Source organism: Pyrgilauda ruficollis, unplaced genomic scaffold (assembly GCF_017590135.1).
Source record: "Pyrgilauda ruficollis isolate IOZ18807 unplaced genomic scaffold, ASM1759013v1 scaffold4, whole genome shotgun sequence".
NCBI classification, from domain to species: domain Eukaryota; kingdom Metazoa; phylum Chordata; class Aves; order Passeriformes; family Passeridae; genus Pyrgilauda; species Pyrgilauda ruficollis.
Genome location: NW_024525489.1, coordinates 1,807,211 through 1,819,641, shown reverse-complemented (window position 1 = coordinate 1,819,641; position 12,431 = coordinate 1,807,211). Strand labels below are relative to the sequence as shown.

The window sequence follows — 12,431 nt, the reverse complement described above, 5'->3', positions numbered from 1 at the left end:
CAACCAGTGGTCGACTTAATCCTTGAAATAAGACAGTTTCTTTGGAAAAACACTTGATGAGCATTTCTTATTTATATTTTACTCTTCTTTAACATAGAGCTTGTAACCTACACAAATATTTTCACAGAAATTAAGAAACTGATAAAAGAAAGTTACTGATCTGATATTAAACAGCTTTCACCCTGAATCCTGTACTGTTCCTGTACTATTTCAAATTATGAATTTGAGCATTCATTTCACATTTCCCACAGGATATTTGGTATGCTTCTACTATGCCATCTTTCATCCTATTGCCCTCACAAGCAATCTTTATTTATGCTGGTATTCATCTATTACTGAAAAATACAGTTAGATACAGTTTATGCCCCTCTAATCTGGCCATTTAAGAATTTACCCATTTTTTACAAGCTTACCTGAAGTTCCTAAAAAAAGAGCTATTACACACATTCTCTTAATGATGCTGTTCCATTTGCAAAGTCTATTTCACAATGTATGGATTTATTTCATTCTTAATAATTTATTTCTGATCAGAAGACAATTCAAGAAATGACACACTAGTAAAAATATAAATACATAAGTTTCCAAAGCATTTTCAATTTTTACCTGATTATTAATAAATATTTAACTGTTTTGTTCACACAAGTTGTTCTTCTCTTTATTTTTTCCCTTCCCCCCTTGGAGGAGTACAGTTTATTAAAAATGTAGCAATGCTTGAGAGCTCTGCAAACAATCCTGGTGCCACAGTATTAAGAAACACTAGACAACAACAATTACCTATCTTGGAACATGAATCCTAAAATAGGGCCATTGATATGAGTTTCTATCTACCTTAGCTGGTTGCTATTAGTTATTATTGTACAACTTCAACAGAAAAATTTCAGCTGCTACTGAGATATGCAGCATTTGCACAGACTTCTCAGACACTTACCCTCTCTCCACATCAAGTTCAATCAGTAGTTTCTTAGCCATGTTCTCAGCTACTGAATATTTTTTGCTGTCCAATAACTTCCCGATGTCCTGCTTTATAATAAGTAGCCCAAAATTATATTGTAACATGTCATATTGCCCAAGGCCTCATTATTTGTCTTAGAAGAGATAGCTCTATATATACACCCCTAGGGTGGTATTCTCTGTCTTTGCAGCAGTGCTGCACTGTGAGTTCATATCCAAATAGAAGAGAAACTAAACAAATTGAAAACATTAGAATTTTACTGCTGAAATCTTTGTTCAAGTTTAGCCTTTGGTCCTCGGTGAGATAAATCTCAAGTGGACAGTGAAGTGATATCAGTCTCCAGTTAACATACATTCGCATCATAAAAAACCACGCTGTTGGCACTTTATTCCAGAGAGGCCTCGTACTGAGGCAGCACAGAGAGCAAATAGCCTGAAGTTATTAGTGAGGCAGCATGTATTATCTCCTGCTGCACTTCTCTGCGCTCTGCAGTGCCCATCTTGTGCATAAATACAGGAGACCATTTCCCAGCAATGTCACTCCTGAGCACAATGAACGACTCCACTCAAAGAACCGAACAGGAAGGTTGGAAACAAGTTGAAGCCTTGGACTCGTGCAGAAGGTCAAAGCACTTCTTCAGGACCTACTTCATAGTTGCAGTAAGTGATAAGCAATCAGGCTAAACCAGGTCCTTGCCCATCTGAAATTTTGCACAGAACTATGATTCCATGATTCTTGTGTATAAAATAACATCTAAGAGAAGTCTATAATGGGAAAATAAGCACATCTCTAGAAAATAAATTTGTTTTCCATGAGCAGGATCAATTATTTCATCATATACTGCTTTTATCGTAGCTGTGAAATCACTAATTATAATCTATACCTTAGTGTTAAACATCCTGGCTCTCCTACAGCCACACTGCCTAACCACTGTAGAGCAGTGAAGGATTTGGTAGGATATTTTTTTATAATCTTTTAGAAATGCTCTAAAAGTTTCTGGACACTACCACAATTACTTTTTTTTTTTTTTTTTTTTTTTCCCCAGAAGCAGCAGGTAAAGGCAAAACTTATTTTTTTAAAGTGAGGGATACGAAAATGACAAAAAGTTCTTTCCCCAACTAATTTGTAAGTAAATTACCATGATCAAATGTAGAAGAAAAAGAGGAAATATGAGATTACAAATTTTAAAAATTTTTGGGCACCACCCCAATTTTTTTTTTTTTTTTTTTTTTTTTTTCCCCAGAAGCAGCAGGTAAAGGCAAAACTTATTTTTTTAAAGTGAGGGATACGAAAATGACAAAAAGTTCTTTCCCCAACTAATTTGTAAGTAAATTACCATGATCAAATGTAGAAGAAAAAGAGGAAATATGAGATTACAAATTCATACTCTTTGTCATAATCTTTATTATTTACTTTCACCATCTAGAATTTTACTCCATCTAGGAAAGAGTAACAACTTAATGCAAGCTTAATTTACAGCAAGGTTAGAAGGGCTCATAAAAGTTGCTTTATGAAGGATCCACTGTTGTACAATAGAGCCAATTTCCAATTTTAAGACAGCCACTGCAAATCTCTCTGAGATCTATGTATGTAACTAGTATTATGCTTATTCTTTTTCAGATTTTTTTCCAATTCAACCATAACTGATCACATTTGTCAATCAAACACACTTTTCAAAAGGAAGAATGAAAGTCATAGCAAAGTATTCTGCTTCTTTGTTTAATCATCCTCTTAGCATTTCTCCCACCATACAGAGCAGGAACACATGACCAATTCCTTAGCACTTTTACATGCCCACCATCTATGGCAGTAATGCTCATATCTTAACCATAGGCTGGCCTTCAAAATGCAGTTATCCACAGCAGCAATGTTATCACAAGATAATTCACATTCTTCTGGCCAAGAGAGGTAGTATGTGCATAAACCCTCAGTACTGGTGCACAGACACACATCCTACATGCTCCTTTACATCTTTTCCATACTATGTAGCATTCTATGCAAACCTGTGGTTATGGAGTAAAAAACTTACAAAACAAAACGTCTTTTTTACAGCTTTGCTGCTCTCGTAACAAAATCCCAGACCTGCGCTGAATAGGATTTGTATGGCACAAATCCCAGTCAGCAACACAGTTCCAGAATGAGGCAGGGACAAAATGCTCACAACAATCTGGGGGTTCTTTTCAACCCCCATCTCAAAACAGACATCTCAAAAGCAAGTTTCCATACAAGGTAAAACTGCTCTTTCATTTTGTTTCATGCTAGAATCAAGCATTCCTCTCTTTGCATACACCATAGTTTAAAGAAAAAATAAGTGTACGTCAATCTACCAAAATGTTACTTGTATGAAAACAAACTGGAAAACAGGAGGTCATGGATACAGCCTAACAGATGAAACACACAGCTGAATGCGCCAAAAAGTGCTTTAAGAAAAACAATCTCCTTATAAAACAATTTCCAAAAGCTACAACCAGTTTGATCTTTTCTCAGTTGGCAACTCTTTCTGCATTAAGATTTTGGTAACTTCTGGAAACTTCTCAGATTTTATCAAAGCACATAAAATATATGCTACCCTTGGACATTATTTTAAATGCCACTTACCTTCTGTCATAGACTTGAAATGTCCCAACAGACGCAAAAATCCTCAGTATGTTTTCAGGGCTGCCAGTATTAACTAATTTGTGTGTGCTTTAATTAGGCTGTCTTGGCTACATATATACTTGGAGTACATTTTCTTATACATCTGGAGCACCTTTTCTTATCTTTGTCCCAAAGATAAGAAAAAAAAAAGCCACAGGACATGTCTAAATACTTGAAACCAATTAAAATCTTCTATATTTCTATATAGAAGACTTTTTATACTCATTCCTGTTTCAGAGAAAAATTTCTTTTGGCACATACTAACAAAGAATATTTATATAAAAGTTAGAAATATTAAACATCAAAATAAGCTCTGACTAAAACAGCGAAAATAGCACAGCTCACTGTGCTCTAACAGGAGTAATACAGTACTTTTACAGAGATAAGAATTGACACTTTCACCTGCAGCAGAAAGCTCAGTGCCCAGCACATACATGCTTAAAGCTATTAGTTAGAAAATTTAAAGAAAATACTTACACAAATACTTTTTTTAATTATTTCTCTTTTTACCAGGAACTATTGTGGGACTATTCCTCTGAGTGCAATGTAAGCTTTTCTACAAACCAGCCTGTTCACACTATCAATTAAACCTTTTTAAACCATTTAGTTCTGCATAAACCCTGGCCTTTCTTTTCCAAGGACAAGGGCGGTCACTGACTCGGGGAGCCTTGACATCACTCCTCTGCCGATCTCTGATTAAGTGGCTGCTATAGAGGGTTAGCAGGTCAAACAGCACTGGAGGAGGAACTAAGAAAAACAGAATGCTGCCTTATTTATTAGTATATGTACCTAAAATAATTTAAATGAAAGCATTTTAAAAAATACTTAATGGAGGTTAAGCAGCTTTTTTAACCTCTGTTCAAATTATTGAATGGCATATTAAAACCAATGGAGCTATAATGTACCTTTTAATGTGACCTTCTACTTGAATAAATTACATATGTATTTAATTTGAACTAAATCTATCCGTTTAATATTATGATAAAGGGTAGGCTAACATTACCTATAGTTTCACTTTACCCACCCACTTTTTAAAACAAAAACATTGAAATAAAACTACAGAGCTCCCCACTTACAATGAACTTTAAAACTCTGTTTAAAAATATGGCACAAAATCTTGAACAAATATGCAGCAAGCTGCAAATATCACCTACTTGTAGGGCCAAACTGTAAGCAGTTCTTGTGCAAGCCAGCACAACCCCAACACAGCAAGGCAGGTGAATGCTTTCTAAGTGGCATGTTTGCCAGCCTCATCAAAGTTTAAGCAACCATCTCTATGCCTCCTGCCATGCTCAGCTTTATGCATGAAGTGCCCTTCCTGAAGAGCATGCACTCTGCCTTCCAAGTCCACATTTTTCATTATGAGGATAGCTGCTGTTCATTAGATCATGCCAATTTACCTCTTATTCAGGGATTGGGACATGATTATTCGTATATTTTCTCAATAACTAGAAGTAGCCTAACCTTATTTTGGACATGTTGAAACTGCAGTAATAATACAAATTATACAACATCTGAAAATAGAATAAATATTTGGTGGTGATTAGTAAAATAATGCTTCCTTCTCACTCACACATTTAGGAAGAAACGGAAGAATAATTATAACATATGTCAGAGACATGTCAGACATGAAGCTGTCCAAACACATATTAAAAACTGTAAGAAAAGACAAAAAACAAAGCAAAACTTACTACATCAAATTGATTGTCTTCCCGTTTCCTTACCTGGTTTACACTCATCACACCTTCTTCCCTGGTGCTGAGGCAGACAGACACACTGCCCAGAAACGTGGTCACAAGCTGTTCCTGCCAACGTGCCCAGAGCGTCACAGTGGCAGGGCTGGCAGCCACGGGTGTTGCTCATGCTGAGGTTGTACGTCTGCAGCATGCACTGACTGCACCGAAGGCCAGTCACACCAGCTTTGCAAGGACATTGTCCTGTCGATTTGTCACAAAGCAGAGAGCCATTTACTGTCCCTGCCTTCTCACAGTTACATGGCAGACAAAGGAAGGAGTGACCTTTCTGCACTCTGTGGTACCCATCCAGGCACTCATCGCAGCGCCTTCCCCCTATATTTGGTTTACACGCACATTGCCCCGTCCTCGCGTCGCACGTGGTTCCCGAAATGGACCCTGAAGCATCACATTCACAAGCCTTACAACCAGTTCCATCCAGCCCATAAAAGTTGTCCATGCAGGTGTCACAGAGAAGCCCTTTCACTCGTTCTTTACAATTGCACTGTCCGGAGAGAGGGTTGCAGAATTGGCTCACAGAGCCATGGCTGTTGCACCAACAAGGCTCACATCCATCTTCATTAGAATATCTGAGAGCTTTAAATCCAAAATTGCAACTATCACACCTCAGGCCTGGAAAGAGAAAAGGAATTAACAAAAAAATCCCAAATCTTAAAGGCTATTAATTTCATTTTTTAGAAGTGTAAGCACACTACAATGAAATAAAAAAAAAAGAAAGGGAGGACTGATTCTTCGTCAGCATAATTAACAGGAGTGACGAGGCTGCACAAATCAATTGAATAACTGTAGCATCCCAAAAATCTGTTTACTTTTCCAATCTGTTTCAGAAGCAATGCATTTCTGCTGGCATCTTAGTACAATTTAAGATACTTCTGCAAGAGATTCTTTGTAACATTTCTAAGACAAAGCAGAATTAATCTCTTTGTCCCCCAGAACAGCATCTGTTGCACAATCAATGCTTATGTGAACTCTTCACCCTATACTGCAGAAATGCAATACACAGAGAATTGCACTAGGCTCACAATCTGTTCTGATAATAGATTTATATATTGTATTAAAAACATTAAATATACACTGGGACAGCACAAGTTAGACTAACTACAACAAATTTTTTGTTTAACACCATACTTCAGTTTTATCATTGATTGTATTTATGTTAGTCTTTATCGTTAGCCCTTACTGAAAGCAGAAAATGTTTTCCATAATCCAAATTGAAATATTTTTATCTAAATGTATGATTTAGTTAACTCCTGCAGTACATTAAAATATAAACTGTTTTCTTCATGCTTCATCCTGAAGTTTTATTAGCTTTGTTTTCAAAGTCAATGCTTGCTTTATCCCTGCCCCAAGGGATGGCATTTATATGTTAGTTTAGAAAATGTACATTACAAGAAAGCAAACTAGATTATTACACGAAAAATGCAAATTCAGTTATGTATTTTTCCCTTGCAGAGGGAAATCCTTCACTATGAAGCTGTGACTTAATTGTTCCATACAGGAAAATATAAATATAATCTTCTAGCAAAATACAGTCATCATTTAAAAAAAATACAAAACCATACAAAAATACACCTAGCAACTTACATGCAGAAAAATAAAACTAAAAATGGTAGGGAATGAATTATATATATGGATAAAAACTCAAAATCTCCAACAGAAGGTGAGTTCCTTTAACAGTGATGAATGACTCACCTAAGGCATATCATTTAATTTCAATAAGGAAAATAAAAAAGGACCACTATTGCTGCAAATTTTAAAAATAACTGTATTGTTAACAAGAATTATGACTCATTTTGAACTATTAAAATTGGTCTACATGGATTCATATCATATCAGTTTTTAAAATATGCACAGTGCTTATTTGAATATGCCATACATATTCCTGACAGGTAATCTATTCCTAACGATACTGAGGAAGGCCTACAGGGCATCACATTCAATGTTAACAAGTACAGGGGAGTTAGCACGCTTGGCATTTAATTCACATTCTTCTACCTTTTTATTCTAGATGAATGACCTACTTAAATAAAATTATTGGTGCTAATGTATTTTACTGGTGATAGAATCATTAGTGAGATTTAACAGTTGTGTTAACTCTAACAGTTCATGTTTCATAACATTGCAGTCCATAGTTGCATTTTTCTGTTATCATGTTTGTTTAAATAGATAAAACGGCAACAGACAGATTGCTCTAAAAACCAATTTAGAAATCCAAAGAGCAAAATCCCCTGGTAAAGTTTGCTGCACACATTTCAATATACAGAAGCTTATTTACAATTGGTTTAGAAAACAAAAAAAGAAGAGAATCTAGTCTGGAAAGAATTAGGTCTTTATCCTGCAAACAAACACTTGCAAAACTACAGCCCCCCATCATAGCTACAGACAAGTACAGAAAGCATAGATCCACACTTGTTTTGTTTTTTTTTTTTTTTAACAACTATTTCAGTGAAAATAAAAACAATTCTTAATGTTTTCATAAAGGGGAGAAAATGTAATATGTAGATAACCAAATACGTGAGAACCAGACTGTGCATTTCATGTCTGCCAAACTGCCACCGAATTAAGAAGTGTTTTCACAGGTTCAAACATAATATGTGGGCAATGAATACGTAATTAAGAATGCTCTGAAGTCCTTTTTCTTTAAGGTAGAAAAAGGGTTTAAGATGCACAGAGGTTTTCTACTCTTAGCACCCCTTTCATTGTACGAAAAATACAGCATTCCACAGGAAAAAGGACTGAAACTGTTCAGGCTTCAGTCAGTTTAGAGCGATTTTCATTTATTTTTTGTTATTCTACATTTTCTTCTTTCTTCTAATTTCAAAAAGCAACAAAGACAACATTAAAAATGAGTCAACATTCACAAATGAGGGTATATATAATATCAAATACATTAACATGTACCTGAACATTATAAATGCAACCCAGAACCTGGTTAGGGTGAGGAAAAAATAGATTACTAATTCTGTTAATAACAAAGCAGAAGAGGAATTTTTCTTTTTGAGACATATGTATAGTCTGAGACATGTACAGTTACCATGCAAGGCTCACTTTATCAGGAAATTCTCCTTGCATAATATTCCCATACATCAACATTTCAAAGTGTATTATATATACTGTGTATTTTGGGCACTTGATAAATTTTGTCCTTATGTGGCTGTGGCTCCCCTCAAATATGCTGGAGGTAATAAATTGCTATAATCAAATCTAATTTCTGAAAAATACCTGTGGGAGTAACAAACAAAAAAGCACGTCTTGTAAAAAAAATGATAAATAACACAGAAGGTAGCAGTTTATTATAATCAGCTTGGCATTGAATTACAAAATTAAAATTATGTGGCCCTTGATAACTAACCCTAGCTATGTACATGATCTGTGGAATTATGTTGACTTATTTTGCATTTCATAGGAACAGTTCAAAGAAATATAATAGAAAAAAATTGATAGATTTATCACAAAAGGACCCTGTAGCACAGAATATTTTGAGAAAAAAATCCATTTATTTTGGTCTATTAAGAAAACTAGCATGGAAACGATTTGCTTAAAACTCATTAAGTACAAAACGTTGAAAAAGTGCTAATTTCCTAAAAGAAACATCTACGCAGTAAGCAAATTACATTATTTCTGTGACTTATTAGTATGGAGCTATGTAAGCTAATGTAGCTATGCCATAAAGAAAGTTCTAAAGGGTTGATTAAACTAAGCTTCAAGCTGTATATTGATAGAATTATTAAATTAATAATTTTTCAACAGTTAATTTCATTCATTTTTGCAATCTGCCTTCAGCAAAGAAGCTTTCTATACCTTCCATTTAGAAACTAAGCGTGTTTTATTTCCACAGAAAACAAGAAAAATGGCTCTGAACTCTTGCATTACACATACCAATAACATTTGCTTTGCACTTGCACTGTCCTGAATTTTGGTGACAGGTAATATCTCCATTGACTGTCCCAGAGGTATTACAGTTACAGGGACTGCAGCCATCAGGGTTTGACTGTTGCAGATTGTAGAATCCTTCCTGGCACTGATTGCATTGTCTGCCAGACACATGTCTCTTACAATTACACTGGCCTCCAATCTGAAAAGATACAAAATATTATAGAACGATGAACATACCTATTTTTAGATGATACATCCATTAGCAACAAGAATGGGAGTATGAGTCGGGGGGAGAGAAAATTCTAAATGGAACAGAAAAAAAATAAGGTTGTGAGCATTTTTTAATTTGTTGAGAGAGAGGAAAGAAGGAGGAATATTGAACAGAGTAACTGTTTGACTTTTAAATAGAGTTTAAAAGTCCTGTTCTTTCAAAACAGAAGGGAAAAAGAAGTGAGTAAACAGTGCAGCCATATTTACTATCTGGACAGAGAACCTGCAAAGAATATTTACAAAATTTCATTGTAGATATGGTGACATATTAAAATTAATATTTTTTTCAATCACAGTTACTGTAAAGAACTATCATCTTCAAAGATCAAGTTTTGCATTTTTTGTTCTGCCCATATGCTTATTTATTTTAGTGAAAATGTTAGTTAAATAAGAATGAAGCAAAATTGAAGGTTTTCATTTTTTATTACTCATCCAATGTACATTTCCTGTCCCTTTACTGAGGGATGTGATCCAACAGTTCAGCAGCTGAAACCCTCTCCCTTTTTTCTTGGTTCAGCTGGGATCCAAATCATTTCACTTCAGTGGGGGTATGTAAAGGTCCTCACTCTATCCCTAATGTGTAGCATTGCTATTCAGAAGGAGCTGACACATCCTCTGTTATGCCTGGACCATGATCTGGGAGTACAAGTCTCATATCTTGTGCAAGATTAAAGGGCTCCTGAAAAGCTACCTCAATTTTCTGACCTCTGAAAGCCAGGGAAAAGCCCCAATCTCTACATTCATCACTTTCCAATATGGTGGGGAAACCAACCACAGGGAAAGGGCAACAGCACAGGGATAGAGAAACAGAGACATTGGTTAATGCGTAAAATAAAAACAATCCCAGGGAGTAAGTCAAAGCAACACAAACATGGGAATTGGCAAAGGTTTGGGATTCATGACCAAGGAACAAAAACTAACTTTTCTAACTGAAGTGTTCTGGAAAATGCAGAAATAAAGAAACTGTTATAAGGAATTTTCTTTGTGTCAGCTTACTTTTTTCAGTGCAAATATTTAAAATATGAAAAAGTACAATAATTCAAAACCAGTATTCATCAATGACATCAACAAGTGTAGTTCAATGTACTTTGCTACTGAAACAAAAATTTCTCTTAAAAGCTGCCTTTTTCATCTTTAATCCATGAGTCAAGCCAAGCTGAAAAAACACGAGAGACAAAGCTACTGGAAAGTTCCAATTAAATACTATCATCATACCCTTGAATCTAAAATGAAGCTCTAAGCTTTATTAATACTAAATGGAGTATTTCAACATCTAAAAGTAAATTCTCAGTGCAGGAAATATTGAATAAAAGTTAGAGAAGCATACACACCTACCCTTTCCTCATAAAAGCATTCTGTAGTCCATAAAATCTCTTTGATATGACTCCTTGATAGAGATCTATTACTGATTTATCAGCCTTATTTTTCAGGAAGATGTAGATATTAGAAAGGCAGGGCAACAGCAAGTACGAGAAGAGTTAAAAGACCACAATAGCAGAAAAAACAGCAACAAGGATTTTCAAGTTGATTCCCTTTTAGACTGGATTTGATGTAGATATTTAGTGTATTATAAGAGACCCAGTCATGCATCACAGCCATTCATCAGAGAACTCACATGTGAAAAGCAACTCTGAGTTTAATCCTAAATGAAGAAAAATACCCAGCTTAATGTCTAACTGTAAAAGAAACATTTTTGTGCTCATGATTGCAGCATACCCAGGTTACACAATAGCACTCAACTCATACCCAAAAAAAACTTTGAAGTTACTCCAGAAGTTACCACAGGAAGGAAAGCATTACATGTGAAATTTCATCTTAAATAAGTGAAAGAAAGATCAAAATAGAGTAGCTAAATAGGAGAGGATAGCCACTGCCAAATTTTAAAAACTAGAATAAGGCAACACAAAAATGAGCATTTAACAAGCATCATGCCTAAAGCATGAAGGAAAAAAAAAAATTGAATTTCAGAAACAAAGGAAGGCTACCAGAGAATCAGGGCAATTGAATAATTAAGGGATGTGATTAGCAGATTCACAGTGGACATTGGAACACTTCACTAAAAGAGAAGTGCAACATCAATAAGAGGCTATCCAAAGATGTGGAATCTCTATTCCTAGAGGTATCAGGATTTATCCAGACAAAATCATGGATATAGCACTGACAACAATTCTGCTTGGAGAAGAGCAGATGACCAACTAATGCTTTTATGATTATGTGTAGCATTCAGGAAAGAGAACCACAGCAGAGATCACAAAGGAAGTCTTCCACAGCTCTTCACTATGAAAGAGGTGCTACCTTTCTATATCAGGAATGATTTTTAAGACTCATTTAAAACCAAAGAAGTCAGAAGAAAAATATTTTAGCAAAATCTCATCTGTTGAAAAGTGACTGCACGTAAGACTCAAGTTCTAGACAAAACAAAATATAGCATTACTGAAATACTTAATTGCTTAAATCAACACCAGTAAAAGAATAATAAAATTACGTCATTCTCCTTAAAAGGCTGTAAGGAAGTTTCTGAGATCTACATTCTAGTAGGCTTTTTGTATTATTATATGTATTATTATTATAGAAATTTAAATTCTATATTGGAAAAGATTGGTACTTTTTTTCTAAAAGGAAACCATGCTACATGTTACTACTGCATTTCTTTAAGTCAGCAATATCTTAATATATCACATACACTGAACCAAATGGATGATCAAAAAGTCAAATTAATTTCTACACCAAGAAGTACAAACTTAACACCAGGGAAAAACCAACACTGACTATAGGTAGACAGTGATACATCCAAAATTAGCTATTACCACTCAAGAAAGAAGCTGTTAAAGCTGCTCCATTTCCCCTATAAATCATTTGGAAGCTCTGAAGCAGTTAAAAAGGCAATAGGAATACTGTGATTATCAATAAAAGAACTGAAAATTACACAGGAAATCTCATTG

The 12,431-nt window shown here is 35.0% G+C and overlaps 1 protein-coding gene across 1 annotated transcript in view; it reads right to left on the bottom strand.

The window, feature by feature from the left end:
- Positions 1-12,431, bottom strand: part of USH2A (usherin) — a 374,258-nt gene that overhangs the window by 306,499 nt on the left and 55,328 nt on the right. Inside the window, exons 11-12 of the mRNA XM_041477027.1 lie at positions 9,223-9,418; positions 5,314-5,955 (exon numbers count right to left, since the gene is read on the bottom strand). Of these exons, the coding sequence (XP_041332961.1) occupies positions 5,314-5,955; positions 9,223-9,418 (838 nt within the window). The remainder of the gene's footprint in view (positions 1-5,313; positions 5,956-9,222; positions 9,419-12,431) is intronic.